Raw genomic sequence first — 17,300 nt, 5'->3', positions numbered from 1 at the left:
CGAAAGGTTGGCCCAAAAAAAAAAGGACGAAAGGGAATAATTTGTTAAAGTATATTATATTTTTCACGATATAATTTGTTATATCAAACTTCTGTTCCATGATATTATTAAGTGAAAGAAGTAAATTTGTAAAATGAGTATTGTACTCAACTTTTGATTTTTGAAATGATAAATTAATTGTGAATTTATGTGTGAAATAATTAAAGGGAAAATGTTAGAGAAATAAAGTCCGGAGACAAATATTCAACGATATGACATCATAATGAAGGTAGAAAATGTTAGTAGTCAACTATATCAACTAGAATTAGAAATGATTTTTTTAAAATGATTTTTACGGATGACTCAAAGTAATAGACAATGAAATGGTATAAGCTTTTAACAAAAATTGAAAATAATTAATATTAATATTAACATGATATCCTATCAAGGTCTTGAGATACTGTCAGCTTCGCAACCTTGTAAGTAATTTTCTCCTTCCACTGGGGTGTTTGGATAGAAACTAAACCATGGTTTCAGAAGTGCTTTTACGGATTACGAAGTAAATATGTGGAGGAGGTTATCTCATTTTGCGGAAAAGTGATTCTGAAACCTTGGTTTTGGTTTTGCCAAACACCCCCTAAATTTAACTTGGTTGTTAAGTGAGCTCATTGTTTTTGAGTCATTATTATGTTTTTGTTCAATATGCTCGAGTGTATTGGGAAGGCCTAAAAGAAGTTTGGGCCTAAATGTAAGAGTATAAAAATAACCTACAGTAACCATCCGTACTTATATTATTTTTTCACTTTCATAGTTTGTAAAATTTGCTATTAAAATTTTATAATCAAGTTGTAATTCTCATATTCACTTTCAATAATCAATAATCGATAGTTAACGTATTTGATTTTGTGGCATAATTAATCTCAAATAGGATTTACTAGATAAAATGCCAGTTTTAATTAATCTAAGCAATTTTAATGATAGAGTAATTTTCGGGGGAGGAAAAGCAAAAATGCCTTTTAAGAAAGCAAACCAAATTTGTGATCCCAAAATCCAACACGTAAGTGAGGCCTGCGTCTTCAAGCTAAACCCACCTTAAACCCACGTTGATGCGCTCTCACTTTCAGACTTTCAGACTCTCGGAAATCTTTGCATTTGCTCTCCAAGTTTTACCAGCCGCTCTCTGTCTTGACTCTTCTGGAAATTCCTTGGCTCGAAGAATTTGGAGCTCAATTCCAAATCCGCTTGCTTGCAGAACCAAGTCAACTCTTCTGTTCAGGGTAAAAATGTATCCCTCATTCTCCCTCATTCCGCTGGGTATCAAGGAATGAGCCGCCAACCCTGAAGAAAACCCTAGAATAAGTGCGGAGACATGTCGAATGTGCGGGTTGAGTTCGATGATATATTGCCTAGCAATTTTCTGTTCATTTCGATCCTTGCGATGCTTCGTAAGCGAAACGGTGGATCCTTGCAATTCACCCTCTTTTGCTTCTCGTCTCTGCTCCTGAGTTTTAACCCTATCGTATTGTAAGACCCAGAGCTGATGTCTAATCCCATTATACGAAGAACAGCTTTCTTTCCTTGGTTTCCTCTTCTTCTTCACGAGATGGGTGTTACTGCTCATTCCAGAACTCCCGTTTCTCCATCATGTCGTTCCTTTTACTTTCCATCTGCAGTCATCTCTTATTGTTGTCACACTTATTGTACCACTGTTAATGCTACAGAAACCGATCCCCAGTTCTTAAGTTTCATGAGAAGTCAGTGCTGGTCCGGACAATTGAAAAATGTTGATACTGCCGTAGATTTTTTTCATATGATGGTTAGGATGAAGCCTTTGCCATCTGTTTTTGACTTTACGTTATTGATTGGGGCGATTGTGAAGATGAGGCATTATACAACTGCGATTTTATTTGTTAAAGACTTGTATTCTTTAGGTATAAAAGCTGATGTCTATACTCTCAGTATTGCGATAAATTGTCTTTGCCATTTAAAGCAGACAGGTTATGGGTTCTCAATTTTGGGGACAATGTTCAAAGTTGGTTTGGAGCCCACTGTAGTGACATTTAATACTCTCATTAATGGACTTTGTGAAGAAGGCTACCTGCTTCATGCAATAAGATTGTTCGAAGATATGGAAAAGGTTGGGTATAAACCTGACATTCAAACCTTTGGAGTGGTAATAAACGGATTGTGCAAGATTGGTGACACATGTGCTGCTATTAAGTGTCTAAGGACGATGGAAGAGAGAATCGGGAAACCAAATGTTGTAGTTTACAGCACGGTTATCAATAGTTTGTGCAAAGGCGGATTGGTATTTGAGGCTTTAAATTTGTGTTCCGAAATGATTAGCAAAGGTATTCGACCTAATCATGTCACTTGCACCTGTTTAATTCATGGTCTTTGTGATTTCGGTAGGTTGAAAGAGGCTATTGCAGTATTTAATGAGATGAGGCAGAGGGGAATCGTGCCAGATGCACAAACATTCGGTATTTTAGCAAATACATTTTGCAAAGGGGGAATGATCATGGGTGCTAAAGCCATTATGGGTTTCATGATTCATATGGGGGAGGAGCCTGATGCTGCCTTTTATAGTTCATTGATGGATGGGTATCGTTTGCGAAATCAAATGAGTGAGGCCATCAAGGTATTTAATTTGATGATTAACAGGGGCTGTTTACCAGACATTGTAACTTATAGTTCATTGATTCATGGATGGTGTAAAGGAGGAGATATTGATAAGGCCATGCATCTCTTGGATGAAATGATTAGTAAAGGATTAATTCCAGATGTTGTCACTTGGACTACTCTTATCGGTGGGTTTTGTGAAGCAGGGAGACCACTTGCTGCGAAAGAATTATTTTTTAACATGCACAAATATGGCCAAATGCCTGATCTCAAGACCTTTGCTGTAATGTTGGATGGACTATGGAAATGTGGGCTTCATTCTGAAGCAATATCACTATTTGATTCACTGGAGAAGAGAAATTTAAATCTTGATTATGTGATCTACTGTATTATGCTTGATGGAATGTGCAGTTTTGGAAAACTCAATGCTGCACGGGAGCTCTTTTCTAGTTTGCCTGCCAAAGGATTTCAATTGGATGTTTATGCTTATACTGTAATGATTAAAGGTCACTGTAAAGAAGGGCTACTGGATGAGGCTGAAAACTTGTTAACAACTATGGAAGAGAATGGCTGCTTGCCCAATAGTTGTACTTATAATGTATTTGTCCAAGGACTACTTCTGAAAAAAGAGATTACAAAAACAATGAAGTACCTTCAAATAATGAAAGAGAAAGGCTTCTTTGTGGATGCTTCCACCACAGAAATGCTTATCAGCCGCATATCAACTAATGAAGTAGACAGTACCTTTCGGCAATTCTTGACGCAGGAAAAATAATGCATTTGAAGATTGGCTTTAGAAGTCTGTTTGAATCTAACCTTCAAGTTGATTATCTGATAAGCCTTTACAGTTGAGGCGTTACATGTCTTCTGTGCCTGCTATGTTGAGCAGCATAGCATGCTAATGTGAGAATCACGAAGTCATGAATACAGGGCATTCCTTTTAACAGTAAGTTCGTGGACGTCTAATTGCACATGTTATTCTGATAGATGTTCAGATGATTTAAAATAGCTCAGGCATTGACCTATATGACATTTAAAAATTAGGTTTTCACTTGCATTCTTTAGTAGTTGATTACCTGGTTTACATGTAGAGATATTTTTATTGGAGAGTCTTTGATTAACAATTTATCCAAAAATTCGGATATTGACAGAGCACAATGACATCTTGTAATTTATACAGCCAACTTGACCTAATAGGATAAGGTTTATTGTTATTGTACATTTGAAAATATTTTTCCTTCAACTTTTGAGAGTTAGTTAACCATCCGTTTGAAAAGTTATCTCTATAGGTTTAGCAGTGAGAAGAAAAATACCTAGGAAGCATTAAGTGGGTGCTTGCTGCCCTTTCTGCTGATCTTTTAACTGCAGTCTTGAACCTTCAGCAGATTTATAAAGAAAATAAATGATTGTTTGACTCCTGGTTCTTTTTTCCTTCCTCCCCAGATTGGAAGCTTTTCAACGCATGAGGAGGCTACTGGATGAGTTATGTCATCCACACCTGTAAGACATGTTAGTCTCAACAAAACTTGTTCCGCACCAGGCAAATATGCCCCGTAATTTCGGTGACTGTAGTTTGCGAAGACATCAACGTAAACTTGTTTGGTGTTAAGGCGATCATCCCTTGCCTTCATGCTTTGGAAAGCTTGACTTGCTGGTGACATTGAAAGCATATGACACTAATGTTAAATATATTATAGGGAAAAATTTGTACAGTTGTCTTATCCGAGCATGGTGCTGCAAATTCTTCAAGTTTGTGTTTTCTTTTTTGGTTTTTTTTTTTGGGGGGGGGGGGAGCGGTGATGGTACATGATTTATGAGCACACAAGGGTCATGAATTATTTCGTGTCATGAACAAATTTTTATCTTTAATTTGAAAAATAAACAGTGGATTTTTTAAATACATGAATTAATTCTCATTTTTTTATTACATGTTGGGTATCCTAGATCTACTGAACTGAATAAACAATGACTAGTGTATAACGGTCAATTTTGCGTCATATGGTTAACATTGCATATGGATCGGTGGAAGCTTACGTCAGAATATTAAACGAATTCGTTCCGTTAAATAATACACCCGGGCTTTTTAAAAATATATGCTTAGTGTGGCAACTCGCAACCTCTTAGGTGGGCCGGTGGGTAGTGTTACGGTTCATTTGACGCACAAAGCGTGAGTAAAGGAATAAGAAAATCAAATAGATTAGTTAATTATTTTAAGATACTCTTATATAATATAATATTATATATTAATTTATAAATTAGGTAAATTAATTTGAAAAATATAATAAATATGAAAATAGAGTAAACTAAATTTCTATACTGTGAATTCAACCCTAAACTAGTTCTTGTGTTATGAATAGAAAGTAATAGCTTATTAAGAGGGCAAAGGGAAGAGAGAATAGAATGATGCATTTCATTTTCTTTTTTGTTTTTGATAAACAATTAAATCTTGATTAATCACAAAAGAAAAAACCCTTAACATTACAACCTATAGCGCATCTTAAAAAACAAAATTAACCTACATATAACTAATGGGAATTGAGTTTAATAGATGAGACTAGAATGTGAGAAACCAAAATTAGGATCCCGAAAACATTCGTTTATCAATGTCCGTGCCTCACTTCAACTTAGTAACGGATATAACTTCATTCAATTAATATGATGCCATATTTTACTTAGATAATTCAGCCAAGTGTTGATTTGAGTGGAAAATATAGGAAATAAGTGTGTAGGGTTATGAAGTTAAGAGACATGGATATTCCTGGAAAGTCCATGCTATTATTAATTGCCATTAACAAAGCTGAGAAAATTGTTATTTAAACCCCATATGAGAGGGCTAAAGCTGCTATTTTAAAATCAAACTGAGATATCCGACATCAGACTTTAAGACAATCTGTATCAGGGACATTTGATGAAGAACTTGTGCCATGAGCATTCTCGCAGGATGCATAAGTGGCCTTTCCAGGTTGAGAAGAAGTTATGTTAATTTGATCCAACACTATGTCGGTGCAATCTCTGTTGACGTCACACACCAATTGAGTTGCATTCTCAGTAGCCGAAGTTCCCTTAAAATTCCTATATGTGATGTCACTAACTTCCACTGCTGTCACTTCATCTACTCCCCCATAGTATTGGTTTATAATTATTGGTTTCCGAGCTTCCACCAGTGTTATATCCTCAAATGTGATCTTCCTGGCATACCCATATCCTCCCTGCTCAAGAACAACTCATTATATGCATATATTTGATCAAAACATGATTGGAAGCTAATACTATATGTCAGTCTTCCATTATATCCGAGATATTATAACCATGCATGTATTGTTATATATAATATACAGATAGATAGATACCTTCCATGTCTTGATTCTGGCTCCATTTGAAGTTCTTGTGAAAGTACAATTTCGGACGTGGATGTCTTCCACTGTTGCATGAGATCCCTGTGGTCCGAGGCTCCCAATGCTATAAATAAGTTTACAAATGCATTAGTTTGTTCCCCAACACATAACAGAGGGGTCTGTTTTGATTTACTGAAGAAAACAAGCAAACTTTTATATGTATATACACCAACAACACACACCATAGACAGATAATACAAGTTTATTGAACAGAACCAAGTCTTTCTTTTTTGGTTGAGTTTCAAAGCAGGAATGTTGAAGGAAATGATGAATAATAATCACCTGATGCCATGACCAGGTCCACAAAAAACACCAGTGATGTTAATGAGAGATGAACCCTTATTAATGGCGATGCAGTCATCACCTACGGCAAATTATGAAGAATAAGATTAATGATTAATACATTGATATCTGCGGAGGGATAAAGATTCAGAAGGTTCCAAGTCGATGAACAGTGACCAGTTTCAATATTGGAATCCTGAATGATGATGTTGGAAGATGTGGAGATATCAATCCCATCAGTACTGTTTGACCTCTCCTGAGGCGCAACAATGTTCAAATTGGAGATGTACGCCCCGTTGCAGCAATCTAAGTGTATATGAACTGCTGGGCTATTTATATGAGTAGGCTCCTTAAGTTGTAGATTTTCACACCTGCGAAAACTCAAAGCCATCTGCAACATTTCATCACATTAATTTTCACAGAATCATTCAAATCTGTTAGCTTTATGTGCAGAAGCAGGTTGTGAGACTTACATCAGGCCTCTTACATCGGGATTCATGAAAACAGTCCCACCATGGGGCACCTTGGCCATCCATAAGTCCTCTTCCATTCACAAGCAGCCCTTTTATGTCACTAAAATGTATCCACCTGCCCTTTTTGACTCCTTCCCATTTCCAATCGATCACTCCTCTTGGCGCAATTAACCTTCCTTCAATCTGCCAACCCATAACGCTCAACCTTCAGCCTCATACCTTCAAATCTACTCTATATATACACACGCACAACTCTTCTTTTTCTGGGTTATATTATAACTTTACAAAAGAATATGAAAATGCAAAGAGTCAACTATCATATGACAGAGTTGATGAAATGAAATGGTGAAAATGCATTTAAGTTTATTGTTTACCTTGACGTTAATGGTTGAAGACTTGCACTCACCCATGAAAGTCACAGGTTGCAGCATGAATGTTTTGTTTTTAGGAATTAAGAGGGTTGGACTGTCTTGTGTTGCTTCACAAACATCCTTCCATGCTTTGAGAAAAGACTTCACAGGTTCCCAAATCATTCATATTTAATTTAGCCAGCAATTATACATTATCGTCATAATAATAATATGGCAGCTAGCAGATGGCATATATATGCTATAGCAGAAGAGCTTGTCACATTAAAGATGGTGATGAAGTATGTTACTTTTGAATCATTAGTTTGGCCATTCGCAGTAGCAGCATAATCAAGTACATTGAAAGTAGGATTATTAACAGGAGGCCCATTCTAGCACACAAGCAACGTGCATAAACTTATATATACTTAGGTTGGTGATAAAACAGAATTTATAATGGTAAATGACTCCTTTTTTTTTTTTTCCCCTGCTTCCATTTTGCCTTCAAGTAATGAAGATTTTGACCACCCTCAATTGGCAGTTGCCCCAAATTTTATTTCCACGCGTGGCATGTTCATATTAGTAAAATCTCCAATTAGATTTCTTTCCTTTGATGGTTTATTTTTGCCCTAATCAACATTCATAAATTATTACCAATGACTGGATTTTCACATTCACATCTCCTGGTGTGATTCTCTCTTTGATTTCTTTGCATTTTGACTTTAAGTCCTTGGCAGAACTTTTATGTTGCACCAATTCCTTCAGGTTTAATGTCTACATATACAGATATGAAATTTCAAGGTATGCTATATCCATTTTATTTAAAACGTTCACTTTTCATAAGTCAGACATACCATTTCCATCCATGCAATTTCAGAAATAAACAATCATGAGTCTGCGGTTAGAAGCATCCACTCATTTTTATTTGGCTTTTTTATCATACTCGTGTTTGGCAGCACCTTTGTTAAAAAGCCTAAACCATGGTTGTAGCAGAAGTAAAGCCTTTGGCAGCTTATGCTAAAGTCATGGTTTGAGTTTTGACCAACCCTTTGATTCATAAAAGCAAATAAAATTCTCACGTTTCAACTATTTGTGCTGAGCTGCCGTTGAAATTTGCTCACTCCCCCCGGGGGCAATTTTCCACAGTCATCGCCCTCACCATCATCCTCTTTCGCATTCTACTACTTTTCCTTGTTTGTTATTGAAAAAACAGTTATTTATAATGTGCAACTACAATTCAAAATCTCAACACATTCGTCCATTATACAATGTTAGACTCCGTGATACAATCACTGGCATACGTTTTATTTATTCTAAATAGTTAGTCAGCACTGTTATCATGCTTAATTTTTCTAGAATATATTGATTTATGGAATAGTAAATGAAAGAAGACAAATTTGTAAAGGTGATGTAAAGAGTGATTCCGTGGTAAAAACATTTAATGTAGATAAAAAATTTACAGTAACTATTAAACTATTTTCTCGGTATCCTATAATAAACTGTACGATTCATAATTTTTAACATATTTTTTAAACATATTTCTTATATTTGATATTTCTTTTTTTTTTATAAAATTATATTTTTTTGGTACAATGATATAATTATATTTGATATTTGTAACGCCAATGGTGTTGGTGGATTTTTCGTCTGTTCCATTTTTCTTTTAATTATCGCGATTTGGGCGCAAATTTGCGAGCTTTAGACAAGAAAAAGCGCCACCTACCAAAATCAGGTTTTAAGAAAAAAAGAAAAAGACAAAAAGGCCAAAACTAGATTGGCAGGCAGCGCACGGTAAGACGAAGTTGAAGTCAACTTGCTCTCATCTCTCTCTCGAACCGTATCCGTCTTGGGATCAGACGTCGTTGTTGTCCAATTTTTACTCATTCTCCGGCTCTTCCCATCATTTCTCGCAGTTCTCTCTGACTCTTCTTTCGTCTTTTCAGAAGATTCAGAACAGGTTTCCGGAAGATCTATTCTGATTCTACCCGATATGGACGGAGCGCCATCTTCGTCCGCCGGCTCCGGCGCTGGAGGCGGCGGAACTGGAGGTCCGGCACCTTTTCTTATCAAGACCTATGAAATGGTCGACGATTCTTCCACCGACGATATTGTATCGTGGAGCTCAACCAACAACAGCTTCGTCGTCTGGAATCCCCCTGAGTTCGCTCGTCATCTACTTCCTACCTATTTCAAGCACAACAACTTCTCCAGCTTCATCCGTCAGCTCAATACCTACGTGAGTATAAAGCTTACGCCTTCCGCGATAGCGGATGTCCTAATTATTCTTGAATTCAAATCAGTTTCAAAAGTTCATGAAGTCGATGGTTTTTTCTGCCCCATTTTTTATTGCTCGTACAATTCAATAGTGCAGGTCGTCTTTTTTTAGTCATTGTTGTCAGGAAGTCTTAAATTAGCTTCCTGCTCAGCAATTGTACCTTCATTTCTTATGGAGCATCATGGTCTCTTACTGATAGTCGGATGGAGTGCCAGTGTTTGGTGGTTATTATTTTCGTCTAGAACGGGGCTTAATCCTCTGTTAAACTTAAATTCCTTGACATCTGAATCTAGTGAATAGTTGCTACTTGTTTTAGCCGTGCAGTTCACAGGGTTCACAGTCACCCATTCAGTCAATGTGCATAAGTATATGCCTAGGCCCTGGACCATCAATTTCATGGTATTGTTAGTTTGGAGTTTAATTTGTGGGTAAGTTGGAAATTTGGTTGGTAACTTTGCAATATTCACGAATGAAAACGTTTGGAATTGTATCAAATTGTCAATATCCACTGTAAAATGGAGAGAGAGGCTCTTGTACAGGTTTCGCCCGCTCCCCCTAGCACTCCAAACCTCCCATATATGTTGGTTTTTTTTTTCCCTTTAATTTTTTATGGGTTTTTGACTTTGGAAAAGATTTTTTGCTAATCCTCAACCTGGTCCTCCAGCCCTTGCCATTCTTTATCTGCCTCTTGTCTGGTCCGGTGGTTCATAAATTTATGAGCATTTTAATGGAAGATTTATGCATTGTGTTTGCTGCCAGATCTTTGTTTTCTTGAAAGTGAAAAAGGCTTGAACCAGTATGAAGTTGGTTTCTTTCTTTGCATATTACATCACTTTAATCAATGATGACTTGGGTAAAATACTATAGGTTCTTTAGTTCTTTTGCAGTGCATTTGTAGAGTGCCAATCTTCAACTATACAGGTGTATACGGTACTTTTATCAGTTATGGTCCCTTCTAGTTTTTTCTGCAAAACAGCTTATTTGACGCATTTTGACTTTACTTAGAGGTAGTAGCTTATATCAACACAGGTGTTGTTGTGTTGTCATTGCTGCCTGCTGATGTGAAAATGGCTGGTTGTTTCTCACGCTCGTACGTCTACCAAGTTAGCCAATGTGTTAAGATTGTTTCCTCAATAGAAACCAGAAAGGGATAAAAATAGAATTTTAGGTGCGATAGCTTGAATAAAATTGATTGATGTTTTCATCCGAATTTCATGCGTTTCTTTTAACTTTTATTTGCATATACTTTTAAAATTGACGCTACCTCTTCATTCTAGATATTCCTTAAACCTGCCTCCAAGAAATTCAAGATAGATTTAAAGAATTGATTGATTCATTAAATAAAGATGCAATTGATCATAATTAGCCTTGTTTTCTCCACTTTTCTAGGAGAGGGAGTTTGTGAAGTTGGGGCCTCTTAGGTAACTTAATTTGTTCATTTGAATGTATTTTACTGTCAGGGATTCCGGAAAATACATCCTGAGCGATGGGAGTTCGCGAATGATGATTTTGTGAAAGATCAAAAGCATCTTCTCAAGAATATTCACCGCAGGAAACCTATCCACAGTCACAGCCATCCTCCAGGCTCTGTTGTAGACCCAGAACGGGCAGCATTTGAGGAAGAAATTGAGAAACTTGCGCGTGAGAAATCTGCTCTTGAATCCAACATTGTCAGATTTAAACAACACTCAGCTGTGAAGCTTCAGCTGGAAGATCTATTGCAGCGATTAGACAACATGGAGAAGAGACAGAAGAATTTGCTGAACTACTTAGAAAAGGCTCTTCAGAATCCTTCTTTTGTTGAACATCTTTCACGGAAACTTGATTGCATGGATTTATCAGCATATAATAAGAAAAGAAGATTGCCTCATGTTGATCACTTGCAGCCAGTTGGTGAAAATAACTTGGTTGAAAATCATAGCAATTTTAGAACAGAATTTGGCACTGTTTTCCACCAAGATTTCTCAAATAAACTCAGGTTGGAGTTATCGCCAGCCGTTTCAGATATGAATTTGGTATCACGTAGCACTCAGAGTTCCAATGAAGACGGGGAAAATCCACAGAAGAGGCTATCTGAAGGAACGCCCAAAGGAGTGCAGACAAGAACAACTCTTGCATTCGCACCTGAAACATTAGAGCTAGCAGATACTGGAGCATCTTTTTCGTTCAAGATGGATTCATGTCCATCACAGCGAGCAACAACTGCTGAGAGCACAAAACTGCACTCTTTGCATCTAAGTAATGAAGAAGGTGACAGTCATATATCCTGCCATCTAAATTTGACTCTGGCATCTTCTTCTTTGCAAGTCAACAGAAATCCATACTCGGCTAGATCACCGCAGATAGACTGTCAGGAAATAGGCAAATTGGCAGAATCAAGATTTTACGAAAACGATAAAGATTCTAATAGTGGAGTTCCTTCAACGAGAAATCCAGCTCATGAGGTTGCCAATTTAACTTCCTCACAGTCAAAGGAGACTCCGAGCAGCAACCAAGCGCCACCGGCTGCTCCAGCCAGAGTAAATGATGTGTTCTGGGAACAGTTCCTTACTGAAAGACCCGGTTGTTCAGACAATGAAGAGGCAATATCCAACTATAGAGCAAATCCATATGAAGAGCAAGACGAGGGCCGGTCAATTCCTGGAATCTCCAGAAATGTCAAGAATATGGATCAGCTCACACTTTGATCATGCTGTCCTAGATCCTCCGTCAGTTTTAGAGAAGTTTCCCCTAGATGGCATGTGAGATTTGCATCATAAATATAATATAATGATATGAACTTTTAGCAGTTGGATCTGAGTCATAGTGTATATTAGCTGCTTGGGAAGTTTTGCAGATATTTTAAGTACTGAACGATTTCCTGCTAACTATGCTGACTTCATCCACAAATCAATGAAGCACTTAATACTGTTAGTTAACTATGAATTAATTTTAAGCTGAATGTGCGAGTGTTATTGTGACTGAGTTGGTTTGGATCTTGATTTGAGAAAGTTCTTGTCTCCTCGTGTGCTGAACTGCCTGATGCTGCCTCTCTACATTGTACTGTGTCTGTAAAGTAAGATGAATTTTACTTCACAGTTCCTTTATTCAAGAGTATTTTGATATGCTACGTGCAAATCAAGAGAAACTGTGCAATCCGATATGAGCAATCTAAAAACAAGCGAGAAGCGTGCACTTGATGTCATCTTGCATTAGAATTTGTTTTATTGTGAGATTTTTTAGTGATTAAGGGTTTGTTTGGTTTTTTGTTTTTAAAAACAGAAAAACAAAAAAACTTGTTTAGTAATTTGTTTTTAGTTGATTGTTTTAAAAAAAACAAAAAAAAAGTAACATGTTTTTAAAAACCAAAAAGCTAAAATAATTTTTAAATGTTTTCTTATTTTTGTTTTTGTGTTTTTTATTTTTTGTTTTGAAAAGTTTTGAAAAATCTTCTTCTCTTCTTACCTACCATCCACCACTTATCATTAGTAAAGATAACTATCACTTACCATATATAGTTTTCTATATTTTTTTTTAAAACATAATTTTTTAAAATTATTATCCAAACAAATTCTTTTGTTTTTTTTTTTCAAAACTTATTCTAAAATTTTTTTTATAAAATTATTTTAAGAAGAAACCAAACAGACCCTAAATTATTTATATACGATTGCATAATAATTTTGTTAGTGAAATAACATCATCGTATAAATATACAAACAACCCGAAGCTGCATTACTTCCTTTAATTCCTTGCAATTTTTTATATTTAAATTCCCCCACATTTTATGACAATATTTAACTATTAGAAAGAGATATTATTGAGAATTTTTACATTATTCTCCTCAGTGTATTTTACAGAGAGAGAGAAAAAATCCAGTCTAAATGAATTTCGTGATGCTATGCTAGAATCAGCAGGGTTTGGATTAAATATTTTGACAATAACAAGCAAGCAAGACCAATGCTTAAATTAAATGTATGGAAAACTATAGAAGGCAATTTCTTAATTCTTGAATAAAAAGGATGCAAAGAATTCAATGTTTGAATCACACTATCACTTCCGGCCCCCACCCAAAAAAAAAAAACTAAAGAATCACGTTGTCAGTGCTCATTTGCATGATGATTTTCTTCGCTTTAAAAATATCGTCTAAATTTACTTATTTTAAAATTTCATCTATAAAATAACTTATTTGGGGAGTCAACAGAATATAAAATATACATATATATATATATAATATTTTGGGAATTTTTATCACACAATATATATAGAAAGTTTTGTGAGGAAAACCAGGCATCTTTAATTTGGTTGAGTTGCTTACAGTGCATCACAGCACTACAATGGTGGACTAAAAAGTGGAAACCTGTACAATTGCCTCTGCTGACTGCTGCTTAGTGCTTGCCAATTTATGACTCACCAACCCACCAAAGTCAAAAAAAGGTTCTCTCTTTCACAAAACTCGCAACAGTGACAAATCTGAAAACCCAGAAAGCTCCCACTCAGAAATCGAGCAATGTCCCAAGCCTCCTTCATTCTCTGGACTTGTCTCTGCCTCTCCCTCGCTTTCCAATACACCCATCTTCCTCTCTGCGACGGCCTCTCCGTAGTTGACCTCAATTTGCTCGAGCACGGCGAATTCCATGTTATGACGAAAAGGGTTTGCGCCAAAAGCATTGGGGAATGCCTCACAGATCCCCAGATGGATTCTGAAACCAATAGGAGACTTCTGGCGGTGCAGAAAAGGTACCTTAGCTATGAGACTCTCAGGAGAGACATGGTTCCTTGTGATAGGGCCGGAGCTTCTTACTACAATTGTCGCGCTACTCAAGCCAATCCCTATAATAGAGGCTGTGAGGTCATCACTGGCTGTGCCAGAGGTATTAAAGGAATCAACACTTGATCAATTTCATACTCCTTACTGTGGATTCGTGAAAACGAAAGTCGGTCCTGTCAATGTACGTTCTTATTTTCCCCCTGATTTTCTTCCTATCCTGTTGGTTTTGTTTTAAAAGACTCCCTGTGGTTAATATCATGGGTTTGCATTTGGAAAGCATATGATTTGTAGAATATAATAAGGGATCTAACTTTTCTTTCTTTCTTGTTTTTAGTAAATGACTGCTTGCAACATTTGTGCCCTAGAGATATGTACGTTGATTTGCTAAATTGCCTTCAAAGGCCCCATCAATTGGAATCTCTTTGCCAGTGAAGTTCCCTTTTTTTTTTTTTTTTAACTCTTGTGAAAGTCGTAAGACACAGTTTTCCGCATTCAGGAGGATCAAAAACAGTCTTTCAGCTTTCAGGAACGGAAATTCCATCCAGAAGCTCTTGAGAGAAAGTGAATAGCCTGGATTTCGATGAGAGTTGTTAGCTTAAAAAAGTGAAAACTACTTGTTCCAATTTTACTGTCGCTATCTCCACCCTGCTAACCATTTATTTGTTCTCACTTTTCACTCACCTCTCATGAATTCACTGTTCTCATTTCCTAAGCCGTCAATTTTCGTTCTCCTCCTAGACATCCATGATCCCTCCTACATCTGTGTCATATTCATTCATTTTCTTGATTATTTTCTACTGTCACGAAATGGAATATAAATTTGGCGTGGTTTTTCTCTACGAAATGCGTTTCTTCTTTTCCGTTAATAATTGTTGACTCCCAGTAATAGATAAATTCTGAGGTAAGGTTTATCGTTGGCATGCTTTGCTTTAAAACTTAATTTCACCTCAACTGCCTTAGGCAAAACCTCTTCACAGTTGCTTTGTTAATTTGATATAGGAATAGAGATAATGGGTCTTGAGCAGGTAATTGAAAATTGATGTGACTCGTAGTGTTCAATACCTGGCACGTTGAATTGCTGATCAGGGTGACACTTGTTGAAACTAAAAGCGGCTTGAGATAATCTCAAATGATTCGCACAAACCTTCCTCCGTTTCGTTGCAATTTGCAAATCCCAGGGGTTACTGCGATGGGTTGATGATTCACGGAGAGATGCCCCAAGCAAATCATAAACCAATGCGAGAGCTCGCTCGCTCGCACGCATCAGTAAGACGGCAGAGACGGGAGGAAAAAGAAGGATGAGGGGAATGATGAAATCTTAAAACGAAACAGATTCAAACACATAATCAAATCATTGAATGAAATTTGCATGAATATAAATAATTTAATTTCAATTTGACTGATAAGCATTCACTTTCAAGCCAAACAATGGAGCCGAACGGCATTCATAGAAACTGCCGTGAATGAAACATTGACCTAAGCGGTCAACTGAGTCTTTGAATTCAATTTTATTAACTTCAAAAGTTATGTTACGTAAATTTAGGGGTCTTGCAAAACTAACCAACATTCAACATGACCAGATTTTTTACCCCAAAAAAAAACAACATGACTAGATTTGCGTTTGATCGGTATGCGGGTCGGGTGAAGAAGCGTGACACAGAAGCAAATATTTTCGACCGTGGATATGTTCTTGTTATGAAAGTTTGTTTACCCAAAGTTACTTTAGAAAAAAAAAAGTATTATAACGAAAAATATTAAAATGAAAAAGAAAACCTTTTTTCAGAAAACTGTTTTTACTTAGTCACAGGTATCCTCTTATTAAAAACAATATTATTCGACACATTATTAGGCACAAAATATGAACACTTCTCCCAATAAAAATTTGAATATTGGTTAACATCTTAAAAGTTTATAGTAAACAATTCCTTATTTGGCTTGTTTTGAATTATAAATACAAGAAATAGAGGAATGCATATACTATCTCTGATTCTTAATATAAAAACTAGTTTGACTTTTAATCTACTCAAATTATTTAACTAGCTCTTATATTAAAAAAATACGAGTTAGTATAATCCACCAATTGCAATTCCCGTGATGCGGCCATAAATGGGTTTTTAAATGGGGTTGAAGTCCATTGAATGCTCTAAAGTAGTGATAAAGCATCTTTCGTCCTTGACAGATCACAAGGTCAGAAAAGCTATCATCAACCTTTACCCGATTGAGAAACCCAGAAACGTAATTAGTACAGAAACTAATGGAGACTACAGTTAACTTGCCTTTTAATAGAAGTGCTATGCTCTTCTCTTAAGACACTTTATCTTTAAATTTTCTCTTTCAAATAGAATTCATCTGAAGCATTGAAGAAAGGAAGCATTTGGCTTTCCCTTCCCGTACCGCCGCTGTTGAATATTTTTATTATCAGGAATTACATTTCTTCAAGTCTCTCACTCTGTTTTAAAAATCCAACACCGCTTTTTCATTTATATCAATTCAGTGGTTGAATTAGATATGAGTCTCGGGTGTTGCGTGGAATTTAAGATGAACTTTATTTTACCAGTGTGGCATTTGATAAATTTTATAAATTAATTAATGGTTTCCATGCATAAACATGAATTGATTTAATTTGGATTTGAGTTAAATGTATTTGATTTGTAATACCTCACATAATTTTATCCACATACATGATAAAATACTACCTCCGGTCCTAATTATAAAACCTAATTGACTTATTTGAGAAGATTAAGGAAGTAAGTTAAGTTAGTTATTTGTAATAAATAAGTGTTGTCATTCCTAAAATATCTTGCTAATTAAGTGTATTGGCTAGAACTATCATTATTAGAAAGATTATTTTGGAAAAAAATGTATAAATATAAGAGACAAAATGGATTGGGGTCTTATAATTAGGACCAAACAAAAAGTCAAACGGGGTCTTATAATAAGGATCGGAGGTAGTACTTCATTTAAAAGTATGTATGTATTTCTAGCATTCAAAACAGGTCCTAATTTCAAAATGTTTTTCTAACATAACTTATCAAAATAACCTATTAAAATCTTATAGTCATGTCAAATAAAAATATAATAGAACATGTACTTGAAGAGCACAAAAACCTTCACAGCTCACTCTATTAGTGCATTCCCTGGATTCCTACTTAATCCTTCGCCTAAAAATGTTAATATAAA

The 17,300-nt window shown here is 36.0% G+C and overlaps 4 protein-coding genes across 4 annotated transcripts; 3 read left to right on the top strand and 1 right to left on the bottom strand.

The window, feature by feature from the left end:
- The first annotated feature begins 1,138 nt into the window (after nt 1-1,138).
- Nucleotides 1,139-4,461, top strand: LOC114718432 (putative pentatricopeptide repeat-containing protein At1g12700, mitochondrial). The gene is made up of 2 exons (XM_028903736.1): nt 1,139-3,547; nt 4,045-4,461. The coding sequence occupies exon 1, from the start codon at nt 1,520-1,522 to the stop codon at nt 3,374-3,376; it is 1,857 nt and encodes a 618-aa protein (XP_028759569.1). The 5' UTR covers nt 1,139-1,519; the 3' UTR covers nt 3,377-3,547; nt 4,045-4,461.
- A 1,013-nt stretch (nt 4,462-5,474) lies between these two features.
- On the bottom strand, nt 5,475-7,961 carry LOC114718552 (probable polygalacturonase At3g15720). Its single transcript, XM_028903908.1, has 9 exons — nt 7,953-7,961; nt 7,753-7,872; nt 7,410-7,490; nt 7,126-7,263; nt 6,752-6,934; nt 6,456-6,669; nt 6,279-6,360; nt 5,952-6,060; nt 5,475-5,810 (listed from the first exon to the last, which is right to left on the bottom strand). The coding sequence occupies exons 1-9, from the start codon at nt 7,959-7,961 to the stop codon at nt 5,475-5,477; spliced, it is 1,272 nt and encodes a 423-aa protein (XP_028759741.1).
- A 954-nt stretch (nt 7,962-8,915) lies between these two features.
- On the top strand, nt 8,916-12,294 carry LOC114718433 (heat stress transcription factor A-5). Its single transcript, XM_028903737.1, has 2 exons — nt 8,916-9,334; nt 10,834-12,294. Exons 1-2 carry the CDS (start codon nt 9,089-9,091, stop codon nt 12,058-12,060), a joined length of 1,473 nt encoding a protein of 490 aa, XP_028759570.1. The 5' UTR covers nt 8,916-9,088; the 3' UTR covers nt 12,061-12,294.
- Nucleotides 12,295-13,672: 1,378 nt separating this feature from the next.
- On the top strand, nt 13,673-14,730 carry LOC114718541 (protein RALF-like 24). The gene is made up of 2 exons (XM_028903895.1): nt 13,673-14,223; nt 14,455-14,730. Exons 1-2 carry the CDS (start codon nt 13,860-13,862, stop codon nt 14,550-14,552), a joined length of 462 nt encoding a protein of 153 aa, XP_028759728.1. The 5' UTR covers nt 13,673-13,859; the 3' UTR covers nt 14,553-14,730.
- The last annotated feature ends 2,570 nt before the right edge of the window (nt 14,731-17,300 follow it).

This window comes from Neltuma alba, unplaced genomic scaffold (assembly GCF_004799145.2).
Source record: "Neltuma alba isolate B1F8T4 unplaced genomic scaffold, ASM479914v2 tig00011850_pilon, whole genome shotgun sequence".
Taxonomy (NCBI): domain Eukaryota; kingdom Viridiplantae; phylum Streptophyta; class Magnoliopsida; order Fabales; family Fabaceae; genus Neltuma; species Neltuma alba.
Note: the sequence above shows the minus strand (reverse complement) of the source record. Positions and strands in the feature narration are given on the sequence as shown.